At 43.8% G+C, this 26618-nt stretch overlaps 3 protein-coding genes across 3 annotated transcripts; 1 reads left to right on the top strand and 2 right to left on the bottom strand.

The window, feature by feature from the left end:
• Window positions 1-352: 352 nt before the first annotated feature.
• Window positions 353-1282, top strand: LOC123347394 (olfactory receptor 6N1-like). The gene has a single exon (XM_044984810.1). It carries the CDS (start codon window positions 353-355, stop codon window positions 1280-1282), a length of 930 nt encoding a protein of 309 aa, XP_044840745.1.
• Window positions 1283-4848: 3566 nt separating this feature from the next.
• LOC123347393 (olfactory receptor 493-like) lies at window positions 4849-6330 on the bottom strand. Its single transcript, XM_044984809.1, has 2 exons — window positions 6320-6330; window positions 4849-5803 (listed from the first exon to the last, which is right to left on the bottom strand). The coding sequence occupies exons 1-2, from the start codon at window positions 6328-6330 to the stop codon at window positions 4849-4851; spliced, it is 966 nt and encodes a 321-aa protein (XP_044840744.1).
• Window positions 6331-16438: 10108 nt separating this feature from the next.
• LOC123347392 (olfactory receptor 1020-like) lies at window positions 16439-17416 on the bottom strand. Its single transcript, XM_044984807.1, has one exon. The coding sequence runs from the start codon at window positions 17414-17416 to the stop codon at window positions 16439-16441; it is 978 nt and encodes a 325-aa protein (XP_044840742.1).
• Window positions 17417-26618: the final 9202 nt, after the last annotated feature.

The following is a 26618-nucleotide window of genomic DNA, read 5'->3' as shown; positions in this document are numbered from 1 at the left end:
AAACCCAAACATGATCAGAAGTGAAATACCAGCCTAGGAGATTGTTTGTGCTGTAAAATATTAGGAGTTTAGGGTACCATTGAGAATAAAAAAAATGAAACTATCAGAGTTCTGTCAGGGGTATGGATCTGTAGAGAATTTGTTTGATCTCTTCTTGGAGAAAGTGGGGAGCTAGAATATGCATGATCCAAAGCAGAAGGTCAGATGATGCATCAGCGATATGGACACATCACCACAAGGGGAAATGAGGGACTAATCATTTGTGCAATGAAATAGATGGAGTATATTGAAAAGTACCCTGATGTTCTTCAACTGCCAGTTCAGTTTGTATTCTCTTCCAAAGGTAGAACCCATGGCAGACACGGAACTAGGAAATGAAACGTCCGTCAAGGAATTCATCCTCCTGGGATTTGGAAAACTCCCTGAACTGAAGATCTTTCTCTTCCTGCTCTTTCTACTGATCTACATTGTGACTCTGGCTGGGAACATCCTCATTGCAGCATTAGTTGTGGCTGATCAGCACCTTCATACCCCCATGTACTTTTTCCTGGGGATTTTGTCCTGCTTGGAGATCTGCTACAGCTCCACCATCCTGCCCAGGGAGCTGGCCAGTCTCCTGACTGGCGACAGAACCATTTCTGTTAGTGGTTGTTTTGTACAGTATTATTTCTTTAGTGGCCTGGCAGCTGCAGAATGTTACCTCTTATCTGTGATGTCTTTTGATCGGTATTTAGCGATATGTAAACCACTGCATTATGGAACTGTTATGAATAGCAAGTTTTGCCTCCAGTTAGCAGCAGGGTCTTGTATCATTGCCTTTGTGGTTGTCACCATATTAATATGTTTGATGTCACAATTAACTTTTTGTGGCCCCAGTAAAATTGACCATTTCTTTTGTGACTTCACCCCCGTGGTCCAACTGTCCTGCGGTGATACCTACTTGATAGAACTTGTTGCTTTCTGTTTTGCTTCCATAGATATTTTTCCCCCATTTCTATTAACCCTGACATCCTATATCTATATCATAGCCAATATCATAAGAATCCCATCCACTATCGGGAAGCAAAGGGCATTTTCCACCTGCTCCTCTCACCTGATTGTCGTCACAACCCTTCTACGGGACCCTCATCATGGTGTATGTCGTACCAAAGACACTTACACTGAGAAACCTGAACAAAGTGTTCTCTGTCTTCTACACAGTCCTGACTCCAATGGTGAACCCTGTCATCTACAGCCTGAGAAACAAAGAGGTCAAGGAGGCTTTGAGGAAATCTCTCAATAGATTTGTGGCTTTTGTGAGAATTTGGTGACACTGAGCTAACTCATTTAGGTTACACTAAAAGGTGATACCCTGAGGTGTGTTTTTGAGTCACTCGATGTCTTGTTCCCTGTCATAGGCCTGGCCATTTTGGTTCACTCTTAAGAAACCACTGAAATCAAAGCCATCTGTGTCTGCAGTTTTCATATGTTCATAGATCCACATATTTAAAAGCCAGGGGAACCACTATGAGCATCTAAACTAACCTCCCATATAAAACAGGCCAGAGAGTCTCACTCAATGATCCCTGCAGCCCAAGAAACTGGTGTGCAACTAGAGCATGGATCCGGAGCTGTCCTGTAATAATGTAGTAATATTGTATGTTCCTAGTTACTGAAACTGTTTTCTGTATGACACTATGGGGTTAACTCAACAGGCAACTTTCTGGAAAAAAAATACAGGCAGGAAGAAAAAGATAAGCCACCTTTCCACAAACTCTTAAGGGACAATGCCAAAGTTATTAACTTTGATGATTTTGGCTTGATCTCCTACTGAGCCTACAGGACTGGTTTGAGACGGCTCAAAGGCCTGTGAAAATAGAAGATCGAAAGAACTGCAGCAGGTCCTAAGGATTCCTCTATCAATAGTGGGTAGTAATTTAAGGGGAATCAGAGTAATATACATAACACCACAGAGGGGCATCTAAAGAAGCTAGGCATTCCTAGGTCAACAGCAGGACTGGTAGGGCTTTAGAAAAAACACACGTGCATATAGCCTAGATCCCATTGATTTACAATAGGACTTAAGCACATAAATCACTTTGGCGTTTTGAACATTTTATCCATAGTGTATATCATTATTGCATTTGGACAGTGGCATACTACATACGTCAGCTTCCCAGAAGCTACCGTTTTGTGTGGGATGCTTCTCTGAAAGCATCTTCTTGTTGTCATCTCTTTCCCTGAAGGGAATTGCTTTGTTTGCTTCAGCTCTTGAGGATGAATAAGGTTATGTCTATATTTCTCACTACAAAACAAAGACAATTGTTCTCCCCAGCTAACCACACAGACATACCTAAATCTAAAACACGTTAACAATGTTGTGCATCTAAAACTTTGTTAGCAACAATCTCCACTGATCCTTATTTGTGCCTCTCATAATTGCACTGTTTTTCAAAACAATAATTCACAAAATACTATGTGGGGAGAACATGAAATATAGTGATGAATCATGATTTTAATTCTTGGAAGGATATTTGTCTATGTTATAATGGGTGGATGGAATGAAAATGTAATAGTATGTACAATGTCACTGATACAGGCCAGATTCTGACCTTAGTTAGACTGATGGAAACAGGAAGGAAAGGCTTTGATTTCAGAGAGCCATATTCAGGTGGAATTGAGATCAGAATCTGATCCTAAATGCACTTAAGTTGATGAGATGGCTGATCCTTTCCCATCCCTCACCCCCCACTGCCCCTAATGCCCACTATACAGTACAGCCGCCCCTTCCCCGCCCCCACCGTCTGCTGCCCCCTAGTGCCCATTATACAGTACAGCCGCCCCTTCCCCGCCCCTACCCTCTGCTGCCCCCTAGTGCCCATTATACAGTACAGCCGCCCCTTCCCCACCCCCACCCTCTGCTGCCCCCTAGTGCCCATTATACAGCACAGCTGCCCCTTCCCCGCCCCCACCCTCTGCTGCCCCTAGTGCCCATTATACAGCATAGCTGCCCCTTCCCCATCATTACCCTCTATTGCTCTCTATTAACCATTCCACAATAATAATTTTGGTGAGCCCAAGCTGTCAAACTTTTCCATACCCCCATCAAACATTTCACATCCCTCTTGGCATGCCCCCCTGGCCAATCAGTGCTAAGGTTATGGCATAAATCCCACCCCAAGCATGTGTTGGGAGGTACAGGCAGGCCTTCCGGTGGCAATTTTTCCTCTCCCCTATGCCAATTAACATTGAGATGGGTCCGGGAATCACACCCCTCAATGTATGCCGAAACTTCTCCCCAAAAGCCAAGCACCTCAGGTGTATGTATTTATATCTTGCCTAAACCATCCTGGACCACTCACCCTAACTCCCACTGAGAAACAGTGAATCAAAAACATTTGTGCAGAAGACCCCATTGCAGAGCCAGGCCAACGTGATATGAGATTAACAAATTATTCCATATCTGTCACACTCAGCATGTGTTCCCAACTCTCCTAACTTTCACTCCCATGATTTGGTCAATGGGCCAGACTCTGTGCAATGGGCAGTAAATTCAAAGCATGTGATCTTGGTCCCATTGAAGTCAAAGCCAAGACACAACTTCACCTGTCAATTTTAACAGTAGAAAGGAGCCTTACGAGGCTGTAGAATTTCACTAAGTGATTCCTACGTCAAACATCTGGGTGAGTATATCTGTGAGGAGATCTCTCATCTTGCAATAACTTTCCTATTAACAGCTAGATTTGGCTAAGGATTTGATGCTGGTATTTCCCGACCTCAAAGCAAGAGCCTTGTATTTAGATCAGTGGTTTTCAACCTTTTTTTTTTTTCATTTACACACTCCTAAAATGGTCGAATGGAGGTGTGACCCCTTTTGAAAATCTTAGACATAGTCTGTGGACACCCAGGAGTCCACGGACCACAGCTTGAAAACCACAGATTTAGACCATCATGCCATATGCTGAATGTTTACTGAAGTATATGCTGACTTGAGCTGGTGAATTGTAATGTGCAGAATAGAGGGAAGATTTTATGTTTGTGCTGAGTGTGTCATTTTGTTTTGCTTGTTGACCTTTTGCAGTCTTGATTTCTCTGCTGCCACAACTGATGTCTGAAAATAAATGCACATAACTGGAGATATTATGAGAACTCCATTAACTGAAAGGAAAGAAAGACAGACAGCAAATAAGTGATATACTTGTCTTTGTTTTTGTTTCATTATAATGGAAATAGTAGTCAAAATATTAAAATGCTACATAGACAAGCACCATGGACATCCATCAGGTAAATGATCTTTTCATCGAGTTTTATATTTTAGCACCTTCAGCCCTAGAATGGGTCTTGTCTGTTGCAATCTTGGGGTCAGATTTATCTACTCCGTTTCAGATCCTACACATGGTGGGGCTCATTATTTAGCATCCTCTGCTCCCCAAGACCCCCACTGCCCCCCACAAACCACCCCATGTACCCCACATGTGATAAAAGAAGCAAACACCTTCCCTAAAGTCAATGCAGCTGTCTGAGAACTCAGTACATCTCGACATTCTCTTATGGTGGGGCCAGATGGTTTGAGTGTTGATCAGCCTAGATGCAGCCCAACCAGACTATTTAAAAGATAGGGATTAATTCTCATTTAACAAAGTCCATCTGATATCTTGTGATCACCATGGACCAGCCAATCAGCTGGTTTAACCAGCATAGCTCCATTGACTTCTGTGGAGACCTGGTGAGAATTTGGTCCAATGAATTTACTGAGAGCTTTTCTGAGGGCCTCCTTGACCTCTTTGTTTCTCAGGCTGTAGATGAGGGGGTTGGCCAGACCTAGAGGTGTCCTAAATAGTGCCTCCTGGCTAACAAATCGAGACTGATTTATTCCAATGCATTAAAACATGTGAATGCAAGATACTTAGAGCAAACTTTTCTCAGGGCCTCCTTGACCTCTCTGTTTCTCAGGCTGTAGATGAGGGGGTTGGCCAGGGGAGTCAGGACAGTGTAGAATATGGAGAACACTTTGTTAAGATCTCTCAGTGTACTGTTTTCTGGCATCACATAGACTATAATTATGGTGCCATAAAAAATTGTGACCATGGTGAGGTGAGAGGAGCAGGTGGAAAAGGCCTTTTGCCTCCCACTCATGGAAGGGATCTTTAGAATGGTGACCATGATGCAAACATAGGATGTCATGGTTAACAGAAATGGGATCAGGGTTTCCATGGAAGAAAGAATCAGGGTCACCAGGGTGGTCAGGCTGATGTCACTGCAGGAGAGTTTAATCATTGGGGTGAAATCGCAAAAGAAATGGTCAATTTCATTTGGGCCACAGAAAGTTAATTTTGACACCAAAAATATCATTATTGTACTGCCCAGAAATCCACTGATCCAAGACCCAGATGAGAGCCAGAGACAGTTCCTACCATTCATGCAGATGGCATATTGCAGTGGTTTGCATATTGCTAGATACCGATCATAAGACATCGCTGCTAGCAGGTAACATTCTGTAGCTGCCAGGAAACCAAAAAAATGAAGTTGCATGATGCAGCCGCTAACAGAAATGGTTTTGTCCCCAGTCAGGAGACTGGCCAGCACCCTGGGAAGGATGGTGGAACTGTAGCAGGTCTCCAGGCAGGACAAGTTCCACAGGAAGAAGTACATGGGGGTATGAAGGTGTCGATTAGCCATAACTAGGGCAATGATGAGAATGTTCCCAGCCACGGTGACAATGTAGATCGCTAGGAACAGCAAGAAGAGAAGAACTTGCACTTCAGGGATATTCCCCAATCCCAGGAGGATGAATTCTCTGATCAATGTCTGATTTCCCCACTTTCTTTCCTCCATTCAATGCAGCTACCTCAATAAAGAAAAATAATAACAATATACAAATATACCAGAATAACTAGAATCAATATTCAGCCAGTTTACCTTAAAATGGCCAAGGAGCAAACTCAGTCCCCTGCCCCACTCTTCCAGGACTAAGTTAATGATCATTTTAAAATGTTGTAAGGAAACAGGAATGTAACAATTTCCGCACCACATCAAACGATAGTTTCTTATTGTCTTGTATGTTGTCTCCATCAGTAGCCAGAAGCTGATTCTATAGATGAGCATGTAAAAGAAGCAATAATAGGCAAAAAGGCATTCTTTACAAAGTGGAAGTTAAATCTTAAGTGAAGAAAATAGAAAGGACGGAGCATAAACTCTGGCAGGTGAAGTGTAGAAATATAATTAGGAAGGCCAAAAAAGAATTTGAAGAACAGCAAGCCAAAGACTCAAAAAATAATAGCCTGCTAAACAACCAGTGGGGCCGATGGACGATCAAGATGGTAAAGGAGCACTAAAGGACAATAAGACCATTGTGGAGAAACTAAATTAATTCTTTGCATCAATCTTCACAGCTGAGGACATCAGAGAGATTCCAAACTTTGAGCCATTCTTTTTAGGTGACAAATCTTAGGAACTGTCTCAGATTGAGGGATAATTAGAGGAGGTTTTGGAACAAATTGAAAATTAAACACTAATAAGTCACCAGGATCAGACAGTATTCACCCAAGAGTTAAGAAGGAACTCAAATGTGAAATTGCAGAACAACGAACTGTGTTTTGTAACCTATCATTTAAATCAGCGTCTGTACCAAATGACTGGAGGATAGCTAATGTGGCACCATTTTTGGAAAAAAAGATTCCAGAGATGATCCAAGCAATTACAAGCCTGTAAGCCTGACTTCAGTAAAGGGCAAATTGGTTGAAAGTTTAGTAAACAAAAAAACAGAATTGTCAGACACAAGGAATCTACTAGAATTATTTGAGGGAAGTCAACAAGAATGTGGACAAGGGGGATCCCATGGGCACAGTGTACTTAGATTTTCAGAAAGCCTTTAACAAGATACCTCATCAAAGGCTCTTAAGTAAAATAAGCTGTCATGGGATAAGAGGGGAGGTCCTCTCATGGATTGATAACTGGTTAAAAGATAGGAAACAAAGGATAGGAATAAATGGTCAGTTTTCAGAATGGAGAGAGGTAAATAGTGGGGTCATCCAGGGGTCTGTAGTGGGACTAGTCCTATTCAACATATTCATAAAGGATCTGGAAAAAGGGGTAAACAGTGAGTTGGCAAAATTTACAGATGATACAAAACTACTCAAGATAGTTAAGTCCAAAGCTGACTGTGAAGTGCTACAAAGGGATCTCACAAAACTGGGTGACTGGGCAACAAAATGGCAGGTGAAATTCAATGTAGATAAATGCAAAGTAATGCACATTGAAAAACATAATCCCTACTATACATATGAAATGATGGGGTCTAAATTAGCTGTTGCCACTCAAAAGAGAATCTTGGAGTCATTGTGGATAGTTCTCTGGAAAAATCCACTCAATGTGCAGCAGCAGCAGTCAAAAAGCAAACTTAACACCATTATTTGGGCTTGATAGAGACTCGGAATGGCTGGCTCACTACAAAAGTATTTTCCCTCTCTTGGTATTGACACTTCCTCATCAATTATTGGGTGAGGACCACATCCACCCTGGCTGAATTGGCCTTGTCAGCACTGGTTCTCCACTTGTAAGGTAACTCCCTTCTCTTCATGTGCCAGTATATTTATGCCTGTATCTGTAATTTTCACTCCATGCATCTGAATATTTTTTTTTTACCCACGAAAGCTTATGCCTAAATAAATCTGTTGGCCTTTAAGGTGCCACCGGACTCCTAATTGTTTTTAACAGAATGTTGCTCAGTGGTTTGAGCACTGGACTGCTAAACCCAAAGTTGTGAGTTCAATCCTTGAGGGGGCCACTTAGGGATCTGGAGCAAAAATCAGTACTTGGTCCTGCTAGTCACGGCCGGCGCAACCTATTAGGCAACCTAGGCAGTCGCCTAGAGTGCTAACATTTGGGGGGCTGCGGCCAGATGTTTGGCGTTGGTGGTATTTCGGGGGTGGGATCTTCTGCCGCCTCTGTTGGGGGTGCCATTTTGGGGGCGGGACCTTCCGCTGCCTAGGGCACCAAAAAGGCTGCTGGTGCTCCTGCTCCTAGGGAAGCCAGGGGGCTGGACTCAATGACCTTTTGGGGTCCCTTCCAATTCTATGAGATAGGTATTAGGAAACGGATAGATAATAAGATAGATAACATCATATTGCTGCTATATAAATCCATGGTTTGCTCACATCTTGAATATGGCATGCAGATGTGGTCGCAGCATCTTAAAAAAGATATATCAGAATTGGAAAAGGTTCAGAAAAGGGCAACAAAAATTATTAGAGGTATAGAACACCTTCCACATCAGGAGAGATTAATCAGATTGGGACTTTTCAGCATGGGAAAGAGACGACTAAGAGGGAATATGATAGAAGTCTATAAAGTCATGACTGGTGTGGAGAAAGTAAATAAGGAAGTGTAATTTACTCCTTCTCATAACATAAGAACTAAGGATCACCAAATGAAATTAGTAGACAGCAGGTTTAAAAAAAAACCATATTTCTTCACACATAGTCAACCTATGGAACTCTTTACCAGAGGATGCTGTGAAGGCCAGGACTATAACAGGGTTCAAAAAAGAACTAAATACATTTGTGGAGTATAGGTCTTTCAATGGCTATTAGCTAGGATGGGCAGGGGTGGTGTCCCTAGTCTCTGTTTGCCAGAAGTTGGGAAGGGGTGACAGGAGAGAGATCACTTGATGATTACCTGTTCTGTTCATTCCCTGTGGGGCACCTGGCATTGGCCACTGTCAGAAGTCAGGATACTGGGCTAGATGGACCATTGATCTGACCCAATATAGCTGTTCTTATGTTCTTATGTAGGATCCTTAAGAGGACAATTACAAGAGATAGGTGCCCAACTCCCACTGATTTTCAATTAAGTTGGATGCCTAACTAACTTTGAAAATCCCAGCCATGTTAGGGAAAGTTTATCCCCAACCCCCAGCAGTTACTTGATGCCCTATGCCCTGAAGCATGGAAGCTGATATTCTTTGTACATTTTTACCTAGCTAGTGTAGGTATGAATAACCTTTGTACCTATAGAAATGGATTATCTTTTTCTGTCTCCTACTGTCAGTATTTTACTTAGACAGTGAGTTTCCACAGGCTCAATCCACATTGTGTAAAAAATATTTCCTCCTATAAATCCGAAATGAGTTAAGAACAAAGTTCAGTGGCGACGCTTTATGAAAAAGAGTGAATAGAAGTTAATGGCTGATCTATTTGATACCATCCCTTATTTTACTTACCTTTTCTTGTCCCCTCTTTGTCATTTTGGCAGGGTTTGTCAGAGGAGCCTAAGGCAGCTATACAACCAAATTCCACTGAATTTCAAAGGAATTGGTTTGCCTAACTCCCCAAATTAAGAGTAAAATTTCCAGAGAACACTATTTGATTTAGGACCCTGAATCCTATTTTCCAAAGTGCCTAAGACACTTAGCAAACTGATTTCTATTGAATTTTAATAGCACTTAGTATTTAAGAGCCTAAGTCCCATTTTCAAATGTGTCTTAGGGCCAGATTTTCAAAGGCATCTGGGTGCCAAACACCCAATGAAATCAATGAGTTTTAGGTGCCTAGATGCCTTTGAAAATCTCACTAGGCACCTAAATACTTTTAAAAATTGTCCCTAAGGCACTTTTGAAAATGGGACTTTGCCTCTTAAATACTTTTGAAAATTTTACGAGGTTCCTAAGTCAATTAGGCACCTAAATCTTCCTAATCTTTTCAATCTCTTTTGTTCTAAAGTCAAGATGTATTCTCTCTTCTTAACCCATGTCTGATTGCTTTATTGACACACTTAGTGAATTCCTATTGGTGATGTACCTTCTTCAAAACAAACAAGCTTTCCAAAATCACAGATTTTCAACAGAGTTCAGCAGCAAAACAGGAAAAGGAAAAATAAGACTGAACCCCACCTCCCCTGAACCTAGACCCCCCCTCCCCCCGCTGAGCCCCAAACACCTTCATCTGGATCCCCCACAGAATCCCATTGCCCCTGCATCTGGAACCCCGCAACGAGCTTCTGTGCATCCAGATCTCCCACTGAGCCGCTCGCACCCATATTGCCCCACAGAGAATTCTCTTACCCTCACCTGGATCTCCCCCCACACTATTTCCCTCTGTACTGGGATCCTGCTGCCGGGCTGAGCCTGCTCACCCACACCTGGTGCACCTGGCACAGGGGGCAGAGCCCCACGGTGTTTCTGGGGCAGGCCTGGCCCTTGCGCTGTGTCAGGGTCGGGTGCAGCCTTACTGCCGAGTCCCTGTCCTGGGGTGGGGTGGAGGGAGGCTGCAGAGTGATTTCCCACCTCCAGGCAACCAGTGTCCTGTGCTCCCCACTGCCATGTTGCAGCCTCCACATTTATTTATTGACAAATAAAAATTTGCAGAATTTTAAAATATTGTTCACAGAATTTTTAATTTTTTGGTGCAGAATCCCCTCAGCAATATGGGGTGCTGTGCAGCTGTGAAGGTGGGACTGTGAGGAAGGTGGTGGGATGTGGGGAGGTCTATGGGTGGGGGGCGCTGGGCGAGCGGTGTGGTGTTCAGGGTGCTGTGCAGCTGGGATGGTGGGACTGTGAGGAGGGTGGTGGGATGTGGAGAGGTCTATGGGTGTGGGGCCCTGGGCGAGCGGTGTGGTGTTCAGGGTACTGTGCAGCTGGGATGGTGGGACTGTGAGGAGGGTGGTGGGACGTGGGGAGGTCTATGGGTGTGGGGCCCTGGGCGAGCGGTGTGGTGTTCAGGGTGCTGTGCAGCTGGGATGGTGGGACTGTGAGGAGGGTGGTGGGACGTGGGGAAGTCAATGGGTGGGGGGCGCTGGGCAAGCGGTGTGGTGTTCAGGGTGCTGTGCAGCTGGGATGGTGGGACTGTGAGGAGGGTGGTGGGACGTGGGGAGGTCTATGGGCGGGGGGCGCTGGGCGAGCGGTGTGGTGTTCAGGGTGCTGTGCAGCTGGGATGGTGGGACTGTGAGGAGGGTGGTGGGACGTGGGGAGGTCTATGGGCAGGGGGGCGCTGGACGAGCGGTGTGGTGTTCAGGGTGCTGTGCAGTTGTAGTGGGAGGCCAGTGGTGGAGGTCTCTGGGAGGGTTGGGGGCTGGGCAGAGAGATTTGTGGTGGAGGTCTCTGGATGAGGGGGCGCTAGGCATAAGGGCGAGGCACTGGGCAGGGGGGCGGTGTGGTGTGGGCCCACCCTCACGGGAAGGGACACGCTGGCAGCACAGGGCTGGGCAGGCCAGTGTGCGTCTGGCCGCTGCAGGTTTGTAAACAGCGCCCTCCTGCTGGGCCGCATGGAGCGGGGCTGCTCCCACCACACTGTGCCTCATAGCCCCAGCTCACCCTTCACTCTGGAGACTGACCATCCCCCCCCACACACCTTCCCCCATGGGGGCCCACAAAAATGTTTGGCACCAGGCCCACAAAACGTTAATCCGGCCTTGGCCCCAACACGTAAAGGAGTCAGCCCGACTGGACATAATCCCATTTCCCCAGGTTCTGTCCCCAGTTGCACCCCATACACCATGCGATCTGGGTGAGTCTCGGGGCATGAGCTGGCTGATGGATTCCGCTGCAATGGAGCAGCCGTGAATGAGTTCTCCCAGCCGCTCTTTGCAATGTCTCAGTTCAGCCACATTGGGAATAGCGCTGACACATCCAGGGGAGAGCAGCGAAGCAAGGGAGAGCCGGAAATGCACAAGCAACCCCTGTGCCAGGTGGGACAGATTAGGATGCTCTTTCCAAATCGGTGTGAATTTCCCATCAACTTGGGATGCCTCCCGAGCAGCACTGAGGTCCCCCAACCTCACTGACTGGGGGGATGGGTGGGTGGATGGGGACATGGATGGGTGAATGGACATCTCCTTTGGTAAACAAGATTCTCTGCAGGAAAAGACACGGATCCTGAAATCCAAATGCAGGGGAAATGCCCACTGGTCCTGTTCGGTGATGGGAATTTTAGCAGCTGGAAACTGAGGAACAAGTGAGTCAGGGCCTTGGGGTTTGCTGCAAGGGTGGTAACATTTACCTTCAATCCTGAGCGTGAAGCAGCAACCTCTCTGCTGAAGGTGACTGGGTCTGGGGAGAGGGATCTAACCCCTCCTCTTAGTCTCTGCATGCTCTCACTCACTCTGCAGGATGTCTCCAGTCTCCCAGTGGAGCTTGACTCTGTGCATTAAGTGAAATGCCTCCGGCTCTGGGTTCTTGTAAGGTTAATAAGAGAAAGCAGACTCCCCTCAGGTCTTTCTGCTTCAGGGCTCCCAGGGATTCGGGGAGTTAATTATGCATGTCCTGTAAAATCAGTGTGAACATCAGAGATGAAGTCACTGGCATGCTAATTTCCAGGGGAATTTCCTTTTGGCACTGGTGTGTCTGGGGGAATGAGGAGTAAGTAGCCAGCCCATCGGTAACCACACTTACCCCTAGCAGTAGTGCAACTATGCCCATGGGCTGCAAAGGACTCCACAATGAAGTCCGCCTCTGACACTGGGGAAAATGAGGCACAGAGAGTGGCTGCCTTAAGTTACAGAACAGGTCAGTGACAGCCAGGAATAAAAGCCAAGTAGCTTTCAGATTGCCTCACTCCTTATTCAGGACCCTAGCCACTGGGCTATGCTGCCCTTTGTGTGCTGGCGGGCAGTTCATGGGATGAGAAATTTAGAGACTACTGAGTTTTACTAGGAAAATAGATAGATAGATAGATAGATAGATAGATAGATAGATAGGGTTTGACCCATAATTAACAATAAGTATGATCTTGTGGTTAACAGACCAAAATGAGACTAGAAAAAAATGGTTTCATTCCAGCTGTCGCAGACTCCCTGTATGACCATGGGCAGGTACTTTGTGGTGAGATGGAGGGCAGCAAAACTCATTACCCATTTGGACATCTAAGTGACCATATTTTTCACAGTGCTCATCAGTAGCTCCTCATGGAAATTCAATGGGATGCGGGTGCCTAATTCCCTTAGACTTCTTTGAAAATCACTTCTTTGAATCCTGCTCCTCTCGCTCTGAGCACTGTAAATCAGGAGCCACTTTGCTGAGGTCACTGTGCCTGATTCTGTTCTCATTTACACCGGTTCAGATCTGGAGTAACACCACTGAACCCCATGCTGCTCCACCAGCTTCAAACTGGTTTCAATGAGAATCGGGCTTAATAGCAAAACATCCATTGAGTAGATAATTCTCAGTCCTGCCATGAGTGCAGAGGACCAGACTAGATGATTTCTCAAGGACCCTTCCAGGATTCTATGATTCTGTGGGAGCAGAAGAATAAGGGAGCTTTGTAGCCAATCAGAACTCAATGTCCTAGGTCTCTCCTTCTCAAGGTATTCTCCTTGATTCACCAGTGTCACCTGCCCCAGTGTTCAGGCCATGTACATAAACCTGTGCTAGTGTTGCCAGACACATAAACAGATGTGACCCATTGTCTCGAATAGAGCTACAGCTTTGTATGTCTTATTCCCAATAGACAGTGTCTTTTTTTCCCAGAAAATTTCAATAAAGCCAAAAACATTCATAGATTCAGATTCCCAGGTCAGAAGGAACCATGGTATCCATCTACTCTGACCTCTGACCTCACATATAGCATAGGCAAGAGAAATTCCCCACAATAATTCCTTGAACAGTTTGCTTACAAAAACACCCAATGTTGATTTAAAAATTGTCAGTGATGGAGAATCCACCACAACCCTTGATAAGTTGCTCCAATGGTTCATTAATGTCACCGTTAAAAGTGCACAGTTTGGAGGCAAGGGTCAGCTCATTCTATGCCTGTATAGCAGCTGGCACAAAGAATGGAATCCGGTGCTGGGTGAGGATCGCTGGAGTGGGAATGGAAATGTTTGGGGTTACTGGGGGCTGGGTAGGGGTATCAGAAGTAATTGGGGATGTGTGGGGGCTACTAGGGGGATAGGTGGGGCTATTGGGTTCAATGATGATATTTGGGGGTACTGGGTTCTGGGTGGGGTATTGTGTTTAATGGGGATATTTTGGGGTTACTGGGGGCTCGGTGGGTATCTGTGGTTAGCTGGGGATATTTGGGTGTTACTGGGGATAGGGGGCTATTGGGTTCAATGGGGATGTTTGGGAGCTACTGGGAGATGGTTGGGGCTATTGGATTTGATGGGGCTATTTGAGAGTTACTGGGGGCTGGATGGGGTATCCATGGTTAGCTGGAGACATTTGGGGGTTACTGGGGCTGGATGGGGTATCCATGGTTAGCTGGAGACATTTGGAGGTTACTGGGGGTTGGGTGAGTGTATTGAGTTTGATGGGGATATTTGGGGGATTCTGGGGGCTGGGTGCGGATATTGGGTTCAATGGGGCTATTTGAGAATTAGTGGGGGGCTGGGTAGGGGTATTGGGTTTGTTGGGGATATTTGGGGGTTACTGGGGGCTGGGTGGGTGTATTGGGTTTGATGGGGATATTTGGAGGTTACTGTGTGCTGAGTAGGGGTATTGGGTTAGCTGTGGATTTGGGAGATAAGTAGGGGCTGCACAAGATTGTCTGAGGTTAGCTGGAATTGGGGGGTATCTGGGTGTTGGGTGGCGGTGTCTGGGGGAAGCGGGGGATAGGGAGGTTGTGTAAAGTATTTGTTTTTAGCAGTTTCAGTTCCCTTTCAATGTCATTGACTCTCCTATTGTTCTTGTGTTAGGAGAAAGGGAGAAGAAAGGTTCCTAAGCTATGTTTCCAACACCATCCAATATTTTCTTAAGTTCATTACTGAATGGCATTTGGAATGAGATTAAATGTTGGTGCATGTTGGGTGTCTAACTTGAGTAGGCTCCTTATGAAATCCAGGACAAGAAAGTGATCTATCTGTATACACACCCCTCTATCTATCTCTCTGACCATCCATCTGGCCATGCTAGGTACTTACATGTTCCTCACCAATTTATTAGATGAGGGTGAGATGCTAATAAACTACTCAGGGTATGTCTACACTATGGGATTATTCCGATTTCACATAAAGTCGAGTACACGCGGCCACACTAAGCACATTAATTCGGCGGTGTGAGTCCATGTACCGAGGCTAGCGTCAATTTCTGGAGCGTTACACTGTGGGTAGCTATCCCGTAGCTATCATTTGAAACTAATCAGAGTTTATGGATATCTCCAGGGACAGGTGACAGGTGAAGCAAAGAGGTGCACAGGCTTTGAAAAAGTTTCTAAACACAATTATTCTTTACGTAGGTTGCACAAAAATATACTGTGGTAGAGAAAACAATAAAAAACTTACATGCATTTCCCTGCCTCAATTTCCTCACTCATCTGGGGCATTCTTAGAGCTTGTTCAAGAGTCCTTTAGGGTACCCAGGATTCCCATTCCTGCATAGTTGTAACAAAGATGAGGTGAGAGAAGCAGGGGGGAAAGGCCTTTTTTCTGCCAGTGGTGGAAGGTATTCATAGGATGGGGGGAGATGATGCAGATATAGGATATTAAAATTAAGAGGAGAGGAGGCAGAGTAAAAAATACAGGCAAATGTTGCAATGTACCATTACTTTATTTCTTTGAATTCAGACCCATAAGATGCAAGATCACAAAAATTGAGAGACAAAGCAGGCTGCTCCCTAAAACAGAGAGGCATAAGTCTAGGCTGGCGGGCTGCAGAATGACTCACAACAGCTAGACAAGGTCAGCTCCCACACTGCTGCACTGGGCGGCACAGTATGGGGAGGAGGTGAGCAGCCCTCAGTGGAGAAAGAACAGGTTAAGGATTATTTAGAACAGCTGGACATGCACAAGTCCATGGGAGCGGTTAGATATGTTGGATATTAGGAAAAACTTTTTCACTCAGAGAGTGGTGAAGCACTGGAATGGGTTACCTAGGGAGGTGGTGGAATCTCCTTCCTTAGAGGTTTTGAAGATCAGGCTTCACAAAGCCCTGGCTGGGATGATTTAGTTGGGAACTGGTCCTGCTTTGAGCAAGGAGTTGAACTAGATGACCTCTTGAGGTCTCTTCCAACTCTGATATTCTATGATTCTATGATAATGAATCCGAGGGTGCTGAAAGAATTGACTAATGTGATTGCAGATCCATTAACCATTAACTTTGAAAACTTGTGGTGATGACTGGAAAAAGGCAAATATCGTTCACATCTTTAAAAAAGGGAAGAAGGAGAATCCGGGGAACTACAGACGGCTCAGTCTCACCTCAGTCCCTGGAAAAATTGTGAAGCAGGTCGTCAAGGAATGCATTTTGAAGCACTTGGAAGAGAGGAAGGTGATCAGAAACAGTAAACATGGGTTCACCAAGGGCAAGTCATGCCTGACCAGTGTGATGAAAGATGCATGCTCAAAAAGTAGCAGAGTAACAGAAAGAAAGAAAGAAAGAAAGAAAGAAAGAAAGAAAGAAAGAAAGAAAGAAAGAAAGAAAGAAAGAAAGAAAGAAAGAAATTGTAAGGTCAATAATGGGTAACCCTTTTCTGAAGGAATGAAATGGCCATGTCTAAGAAACTATATCAGTTCATCTCTATTTTACTATAGGCTAACAATTTTCCTTTAAGCTTCTATGCCTGTTTCTGAAAGCAATCCGATTCAGAATAGTTTTTCTCAGGGACTGTTTGACCTCACTGTTTCTCAGGCTATAGATAACAGGGTTGATCATGGGAGTCAGAACTGTGTAGAAGACAGAGAATATTTTGTGTAGGACCTTGGGAGTGTTACTTGTTGGAAACACATAGACAGTAATCACGCTCATGTAAAAAATTGTCACCACAGTGAGGTGAGAGGAGCAGGTGGAAAATGCCTTTTGCCTCCCTATGGTGGAAGGGATTCTCAGAATGGCGGTGATGATATAAATGTAGGATGTCAGTGTCAGTAGCAAAGGCACAAGTGTCCCAATGGTAGCGACAGTAAATGTCGCCAATTGCAGAATCTGGGTGTCACCACAAGACAGCTTTATCATGGGTGAAAAATCACAAAAGAAATGGTCAATTTCTTTGGAACCACAGAATGTTAATTTGAACAAGAAATAATTTAGTGTGCCAATGACCAGAAAACTATATACCCAGGATCCTGCCACTAGCTGGAAACAAACCCTGCCATTCATCAGAGCAGCATAACGGAGTGGATTGCATATTGCTAAATACCGATCGTAAGACATTGCTGCAAGCAGCAGATTTTCTGTCATTGCTATCATACCAAAAAAATATGTTTGCACAAGGCAGCCCTTAACAGAAATGGTTCTGTCCCCAGTCAGGAGATTGGCCAGCATCCTGGGCAGGATGGTGGATGTGTAGGAGATCTCCAAGCAGGCCAAGTTCCCCAGGAAGAAGTACATGGGGGTGTGAAGGTGCTGATCAACCACAACGAGCATAATGATGAGGATGTTCCCGACCATGGTCACAGCGTAGATCAGTAGAAACAGCAGGAAGAGAAGGGGCTGAAGTTCAGGGGCATTCCCAAATCCTAAGAGGATGAATTCCACGACCAGGGTTTCATTTCTTCCTTCCGCTTTCTCCATAATATGTACCTAGAAACACAAAACCATTAAATATTAATGGAGGAGTACACGCAGTCAGGTTGTTCTGTCAGTTACACTGGCAGAAAGCTGGAGTAAGTAACCTCGTGCCACTGCATCTTTCCACTGGAAAAATGAAGTTGTCAATAAACAGAGGAAGACTCATATCGTTAAGAGGTTGAGCTTCCAATAATGGTGAACCAAGAGCAAGGAACCGTATTGAACTACAGAAATGTCCCGTCTAAGTCCCGTAAGCTCTCTTGAACTCTAAAGAAAGACTTTTAAGCTCCAATTTTGAAGTATCTTTATCACATCAGTGTCACTTCAACAAATCTACATGACATAATAAAAAATTAATAGATTGGAAATGAAAGATGTTTAGAGTTCAACCACGGGTACATCCTCCCTCACCAAAACAAACAAACAACCAATAAACCTAAACACACATCATGGGCTGTTTCCTGATCTCATTTACAACAGGGTACATTACATCAGCATCATATGGATTTACACAAGTGCAACTGAGATCAGAATCCAACCCCAAATAAAGGAATGTTAAGGAAATAAAAATGAAAATGCATCAGGAAAGAAAGTAGAGAGTCATATTTATCCAGAAGGGAGAATGATGTGCCTGTAGAAAAATGAAAAACTGGAGAATCACAGAGATATATAGACAGAATGAGGTGAATATATGGAGAGAGAGAGAGAGTTTATTTCTCAAAATTTTATGAGCAATAAAATATAGATAAGTTTAAAGAGAATTAGAAGATCCTTGCTATTAAAGCAAAGGTATCAGAGCCAATAACTCTGAAATCTCTTCCTGTTTTTTATCCTACACACTTAGGGTAGGTCTATACTTACCCGCCGGGTCGACGCATAGAGTTCGGCTTCTCGGAATTCGAACTATCGCGTCTAATCTAGACACGATGGTTCGAACTCCGAATGTGCTCCCGTCGACTCCGGAACTCCACCACCGCAAACGGCGGTGGCAGAGTCGAAGGGGCAGCCGCGGACTTCGATCCCGCGGCATCTGGACGGGTGAATAGCTCGAACTAAGGTACTTCAACTTCAGCTACGCTATTCGCGTAGCTGAAGTTGCGTAACTTAGTTCGACCCCCCCCTTAGTGTAGACCAGGCCTTAGACTCAGAATCGTAGAAGATAAGGGTTGGAAGAGACCTTAGGAGGTCATCTAGTCCAACCCCGTGCTGAAAACAGGATTTACCCTAACTAAATCATCCCAGCCAGGGCGTTCTCAATCCAGGCCTTAAAAACCTCTAAGGATGGAGATTCCACCACCTCCATAGGTAACCCATTCCAGTGCTTCATCACTCTCCTAGTGAAATAGTGTTTCGTAGTATCCAAACCAGACCTCCCCCACTGCAACTTGAGATCATTTTTCCACTTTCTGTCATCTGCCACCACTGAGAAGAAGCTGAGCTCCATCCTCTTTGGACCACCCCCTTCAAGTAGTTGAAGCCTGCTATCAAATCCCCCTCACTCTTCTCTTCTGCAGACTAAACATGCCCAGTTCCCTCAGCCTCTTCTTGTAAGTCATGTGCCCCAGCCCCCTGATCATTTTCGTTGCCCTCCGCTGGACTCTCTCCAATTTGTACACACCCTTTCTGTAGTGGGGGACCCAAAACTGGATGCACTACTCCAGATGTGGCCTCCTTGGTATATCTTCATATATCAATTCGTGATATATCCTGGCTTCTGAGCTCTTCATCCACTGATTTATGATGCACCCATATAAACTATGTCTACACCAGGAGTGGCAACGGTACATTGACACTGGTGCAACGGGAATGTATGTGACACAAAAATGGAATTGCAGAAAGACACATATGCACAGAGAAGTGAGTTTATATTATTGTTTCAAAATTTTAACAAGCAATAAAACTCAAGTGATGAAAAATAAAATACACACAAAAGGAGTCAATAAACTAGAAAAAATCTTGGAAGATAGGTCCATCAATGGCTGTTAGACAGGATGGACAGGGATGGTGTCCTAGTCTCTCTTTGCCAAAGCTGGAAATAGGTGAGAGGGATTGGGTCACTTAGTGATCAACTGTTCTGTTCATTCCCAGTGAAGCACTTGGCATTGGCCACTGATGAAACACAGGCTACTGGGGTAGGTGGACCGTTGGTCTGACCCAGCATGGCTGTTTTTATGTTCTAAATCTGACAGCCATTCATTGCTCTTTTGGGGGCATGTTTTGCTATAACTCATCTACCTTCATTTCCTTTCCCCCTGGATTGAACAAGCAACCCTTTTCTGTTCTATATGGGGGTGCCTGAGCAGGTATTTTTCTTTTCTAAATCAGATTATTTCATTTTTTCCTGTGCTGCTTTAACTTTCACACTGAGGATCTAGTATCAGCTGCAACCTTACCCTAACACTTCCTTCAGATTTTCTGAGATAAGATTATAGTCTTTGCACTACCTTTTCCATTGTCTTCTACTATTGACGCTCTTCAATTATCTCAGTAAACTGAGCCTTGGGTTCCTATCTGGCTGCAGGGCTGCCCAGAGGATTCAGGGGGCCTGCAGCAAAGTGTGGGCAGTGCAGCACTTGTACTCACCTGGCAGCGATCCGGGTCTTCGGCGGCATTTTGGCAGCTGGGGGCCCTTCAATCGGTCCGCGTCTTCAGCAGCACTGAAGGGCCCCCCACCGCCAAAATGCCACCAAAGACCCGAACTGGTGGTGGGCCAGGGCTCGTGGGGCCTCTGCGGGGCCCAGGGCCTGGGGCAAATTGCCCCACTTGCCCCCGCCCCCAGGCGGCCCTGTCTGGCTGCCCGCATCTTAGAGTGATACTTTGTTTATTTATTTATTTTTATTATTGCCTTTCACAGAAATTAATGTGTCTCCTGGTTGGTAATTTCTCCTTCAGATGAGATGATGTAATCTCCCCTGATATTTCTGCTGGTGGGAATCTGAAATTATTGCCTAGAGGAAAGTTAATATTAGTTTTTAGAAAGGAAAAACAATGGTACAAAGACAGTCTTATTACTAACCTCAAAGGGGAAGTCATGGAAAACAACTGATGCCAAAGGGAAAATAATGGAGACAGGAGAACTGTTGACCCCAAAGACAAAGGAACAGAAAAAAGGGAATGTCTCATTTCAAAGGAAATTAATGCAGACAGATCTCAGTGGAAATCTCTTTTCATCGGGTATATGAGAGGAATAGATCTGTTAGAATACTAGAAAAAAGGAACAAAGATCAATTCTATTTTATAGGAAGAAAAAAATTAAATGCTGCCAAATTAAAAAATTCTTGATAAAGCTCCCAGGACAGTGTGATCTCTGGACCTGGAACTTGAAACGCGGGGAAAGAAGTCCCCAAAGCTGCCACATGAACAACGCAGAGCAGCGCAGTGTGGCATGTGTTCAGGTGCCCCCACCTCCACTGCTCTGCTGCCATGTTGTTCCTGCCCTCTGCCTTGGAGCCCCTGTTAGTAGCTCCTGGGAAACTCTTGCTTGCTGTGTAAAGCCGGGAGTGGGGTAGGGTTGTTCCCCTCCCCCGCTTCTTCTCTGCCATGTACCCTATCTCTGCAGAGCAGGGGAAGGGGACATGGCTCAGGAGAAAGAGATCTCAGCTGCTGCAGTGTGAGCTGATTGGTGGGAGTGCCTTAAAGAGACAGTGCACGGTCTCTCATAGACTTCCCCAGCAGCCAGCACACACAAATTCTGTCTCTGTCACTCACACATACACACCATTTGTCTCTCTCTCACACATATGCACTCTTTGTCTCACACTTACACACACAGTCTCTGTGACTCACACACAAACACATGATCTCTGACTCATACATATATACACACTGTCTGTCTCACCACACACACGGTGTCTCTCTCTCTCTCTCACACACACACACACACACACACACACACACACACACACACACACACACACACACTCTCTCTCTTTCAGACTCATCTCCCAACATGTATTGTTGTTGTTAGTTCCTGCAATGCATGCATATTCTTTTAATTTTATCTTTTCAAAGTGCAGATGTTGTAATTTTTTAATGGTCTATGCATTTCATAATTTTACTTCCCTATTATTCTTAAATTGAATTATTTGAGCAGTGAGTTCTAAAATGCCTAACCTATTCTGAATGGAGTAATTATCCATATGGTAAGTTTTAAAAAAATATATTATATCTAGTTTTTATTGTTTCTACTGGTAGCGCACATCCTCACATTAACTCGATATTGGTGCACATTACAAAATTCATTCCATACATAGATGGAAGAAATTAAAGGGAATATTAGCATGAGAGAATATGCTGTATATGTTGGATGGGAAACGTGGAGGCGGATTGCTGTGTTATAAACAGGAATGTCGTTTGCGACTGTTTATTTTGACAGTGGACAGTGGAGACATGGATCAAAGCCCATATCAGACGTGGAGAAAATAACTGTTCCCTTTGCCCCTAACCCTAGCCCTAAGGAGACCCTAAGTTTGGAGACTGAAACAAAACACTTTGTAGTCAATGACTGAGAGTCTTACCCTTAAGTACAAAGGCCTTTGAATCTGGCTCATGATTGTAAGATACAAGATGTTGGAGCATTGGAGCTATAGTGAGATAAAGAATGGGTTGGCCTCACTTTTGAATCTAGTAACAGGATGACAACTTACACAGTAGGGGGCTGGGTGGGGATGGGGAGTTGACTCTTGGGTAAGAATTGATCTGATGATGTGCACAAACCAGTCCAACAGATACCATTCTCTCTCTAATTATATTACAACCAATGCAATGTTACTTAGTGTTGATGAATTGTATAGTAAATTGCTTTACCCACTTTGGTTCATTATAAAAAGTATTCAAGAGACCAAATAATCAATGCCGGTCAAGTTTATTGCTATAAACCAGTAATAATATGATACAGGAAAAAGAAAATAAGTGATAGGGAATGGATCACTTGATGATTACCTGCTCCCTTCATTCCCTCTGAAGCACTTGTCATTGGCCACTGTGAGAAGACAGGATACTGGGCTAGATGAACCTTTAGTCGGACCCAGTATGGCCATTCTTATATTCTAAATGTGAGAGTCATTCATTGCTCTTTCTTAGGCATGTTTTGTTATAATCCATCTGTGATGGGTTCCCCCTGGGGTGCTACTTGGAACTGGAGTTCCGCTGAGCACTCTGACCCACCAGTCTGGGCTCCCTCTCACACGGTGCTGCTGTCCTACATTTCCTCCAGCATTCACACAGGTAGGGACACACCGAGCTGCAGTTACATGCAGTTCTCTGACCAGCCACTGCATGAACCAACAATAGGGAATCTACAGTCAAGATAACCACTAGTTTCCCAGCCAAAGACCCCAGAGCTGTACCGCCCTGCCCTGGTCAAAACACTGACTGGTACAAATTTGTTACCCAGTTCACTTCTCAGTTCATTGTGGAGAGAAATATGCACAGTTGTGCTAGCCCAGTTGAGATTTTTCCCCAGACACTTCACTTAAATGCACACAGGTTTAGGTGAAACTACAGACAGGTTTATAAACTACAAAAGATAGACTGTAAGTGATTATAAGGGACAGCAAACAGACCAAAGCAGATTAGCAGCAAATAGAGAAAAACTCAAACTAAGCATAAAACACTGGTTAGATTGACTATGCACGAGCAGTTTCTCACCCTGACTGATAATACCAGCAGTCTGGCGATTCTCATGGCACAAGCTGCATTTGCTTTGCTGCTTGGGTTTCTGAGGTTTCCATACCAGACTGGAACTTGCTTTAACCTGGGTCCAGCACTTCACCAAATTCTGTCTTTGTTCCTCAGTTCTTTCCATCTGTTCTTTTCTGTGGGCAGTGAAGAAGAACCAAGGATATCACTCCCTGTGTTATATAGCTTTAATATCGAGTGGGGACTCTTAGTTTCAAGATTTGATTCCCAGAACAATTTGTGGAAAAACACAGAGATCTCAATATGGTACCCAGAGTCTTGTGGCCTGGTCTCCTGCCCTTGTGGAGTCATAGCAACCATTAATTACAGGCTCTCTGGAGTGTTCTTAGGAAGACTCACCAGGTGGGAGATAAGCTTCTCTTAAGGCTTATTGTTTTCCCTCATGGGTCATTAGCCTGAATAGACCCTTCCCAACCAACTATCTAGACGGTTAGCATCTTGCCTAGTGGGAGTTACCCACTACATTTGAAACAGATACATAGTCAATATTCATAACTTCGGATACAAAAATGACACCTGCATACAAACAGGAAAATCATATTCAGGAAATCATAACTTTTCCAGTGACAGTTTAAATGACCCGTCTTGCACAAAAGGCATAATAATTATGCTATAACCATATCATAATAATAGCACTTCGAAGAATATGGTGGGCAGTGTCACAACATCTTCCTTTATTTAATTTCCCCCTGGATTGAACAAGCAATTCTATTCTGTTTTATATGGGGGGTGCCTGAGCAGGTATTTTTCTTTTCTAAATCAGATTATTTCATTTTGATTGTGCTGCTTTACCTTTCACACTGATGATCTATTACCAGCTGCATCCTTACCCTAACCCTTCCTTCAGATTTTCTGAGATAAGATTATAAGACTATAAACTATAGTCTTTGCACTACCTTTTCCATTCTCTTCTACTATTGACACTCTTCAATTATCTCAGGAAACTGAGCTTTGGGTTCCTATCTGTATGCCCAGATCTTAGAGCGCTTCTTGCTGTCTTTTGTTATTCTCTTTCACAGAAATTAATGTCTCTCCTGGTTAGCAATTTCTCCTTCAGATGAGATGATGTAATCTTCCCTGATATTTCTGCTGGTGGGAATTTGAAATTATTGCCTAGAGGAAAGTTAATATTTGTTTTTGGAAAGGAAAAACAATGGTACAAGGATAGTCCTATTACTAACCCCAAAGGGGAAGTCATGGTAAACAACTGATTCCAGAGGGAAAATAATGGCTACAGGAGAACTGTTGATCCAAAAGACAAAGCAATAGAAAAAAGGGAATGTCTCATTTCAATGGAAATTAATTCAGACGGAACTTCTGATCTCAATGGAAATCTGGGTTCATATTATATAGTAGATGAGTAGATATGTTAGATTAATAGGAAAAAAGGAACCAATATCAATTCATTTTTATAGGAAGAAGAAAATTAAATGCTCCCAAGTGAAAAAAAAAATCTTGGATAAAGCTCCCAGGTCAGTCTGATCTCTGGAGCTGGAATTCCAAAGAGCAGGCCAAGAAGACCCCTAAGCTGCCGTCTGAACAAAGTTTTAATTCCTTGATAACATTGACTGTGGTTTTTGTAGGACTCTAAGGGAGTTAGGCACCCAATTGCCTTTGAATGTCAAAGGGAGTTGGGCACCTAACTTTTCTGTGCTCTTTAGGAAATCCCCACTTTGATGCCAAAGGGCCTAATTTACACCCATCTTTCTGGTCTTTGCTGAAAGAGCAGGGGGCTGCTTCTCCCAAAGTGTGAGGGACTATACTGTGGATGTGGGATGGGAAAGGAGGAGGTGGATTACTGTACTGTAAAACATGAATGTAGCCCATATGAGACACGGAGAAAATAACTGTTGCCTTTTCCCCGTACGGGGCCTGACACAAACCCCCTTGTAATAAATGGCTGAGGCCTTGGTTACGCTGCCACTTTACAGCGCTGCAACTTTCTCACTCAGGGGTGTGAAAAAACAGTTATGGAATATTTATCCTATGAGAATAGGAGTAGAGTTAAAGTGTAGACCAATTTAAGCTATATAACCGCTATATTATTTGTGCGTAATGTACACTAATGTACAGATGGTTTGGATAATCCATATTTGCCTAAATCATCAAAGTGCCAGTTGGTGTTGTATTCATAAGCCATGTATCAGCAGGTCTTTAGAAATATTAGGTGCCTGACGATTAGAACTGAGCAAGAAATTGCATTTTTGTTTCAGTGGTTAATTAAAAGAAATCCAGGAAAAAATGGGTTTGTTTGGAACCAGTGGTGGGCAAGCACCCCTCTTCCCAGAACTCCTCCCACATAGCAGCGCTGATTTTACAGATATCTCCAGGGACAGGTGACAGGTGAAGCAAAGAGGTGATCAGTCTTTGCAAAAGTTTCTAAACACAATTATTCTTTACGTAGGTTGCACAAAAATATACTGTGGTAGAGAAAAAAATAAAACACTTACATGCATTTCCCTGCCTCAGTTTCCTCACCCATCTGTGGCATTCTTAGCGCTTGTTCAGGAGTCCTTTATGGTACCCAGGATTCCCATTCCTGCATAGTTGTAACAACCATGAGGTGAGAGGAGCAGGTAGAAAAGACCTTTTCATTCTCTATGGTGCACAAGATTCTCAGGATGGCGCACACACCAGAGCTCCTCACCTGTGATAGAGGAACACAAGTCCCATGGACTCTTACCCTCCATTTTAAAATGTTACTGTTTTTTTAACTTTCTTTTTTCTCTTTTTTGTGTGTTTTTCTAAATAATTATATTTTTTTACTTTTTATTATATTTTACTTGCAAGTCCTGTTTTATTTTATTCTCGTTTATATATTTTAAGTTTTATTTCATTTTATTTTCCCTTTTTATTGTTTTTTTCTATTTTACAATTTTTATTACTTTACTTTTTTCAGTTTTCATTATTTTATTTTTAAGTCTGTTAATATTTATTTATTACTATTTTAAATTTATTTGCACTTTCTATAAATGTATTATTTTTTCCATTTTTTGTTCTACTTTATGTGAATTGTAGCTGCATAGGGAATCTCCTAGCATGGGCCACCTAGTTCAGCTCTCCTTTCCTTGACCTCAAAGGAATAATTGCGATCTATGAATTCTCACTAGCCACCAGAGGACACACTGGGTACGAGATACAGACAAATATAAGAAAAAAAGACTCCAAGGGAACTTTCAGTAAAGCAAGTGGGCTAAATATCTTCAAACAGCTCTGACAAATAAATCCCTTTGCAGATCAATTGCAACAGCCAGGGAAATATCGTTCCAGTGTGCAGCCATTATGTATAAAAGCAAAAATTTGACGGAATTGGGAAGCACACTATCGTTTTACAGAATCAAGTGGAAAAGCACAGAGGATTAAGTGTGAAGAATGGATGTTAATCTCAAGAAACACATCAATGTCTGTGGGAAGGGCTAGAGAGCAAGGTGCAGTATACTTGCTGTATATTCACTGTAATCTGGGGGAAATCTGCTTTTGAAGTCCTCTGTACAGAAGAAAGAAA

This window comes from Mauremys mutica, chromosome 13 (assembly GCF_020497125.1).
Source record: "Mauremys mutica isolate MM-2020 ecotype Southern chromosome 13, ASM2049712v1, whole genome shotgun sequence".
Classification (NCBI taxonomy): Eukaryota; Metazoa; Chordata; order Testudines; family Geoemydidae; genus Mauremys; species Mauremys mutica.
Note: the sequence above shows the minus strand (reverse complement) of the source record. Positions and strands in the feature narration are given on the sequence as shown.

What these genes read in the sequence shown, in the direction of transcription:
- LOC123347394 (XM_044984810.1), top strand. Translation starts at nt 353, where the DNA reads ATGGCAGACACGGAACTAGGAAATGAAACGTCCGTCAAGGAATTCATC.
- LOC123347392 (XM_044984807.1), bottom strand. Translation starts at nt 17,416, where the DNA reads ATGGAGAAAGCGGAAGGAAGAAATGAAACCCTGGTCGTGGAATTCATC.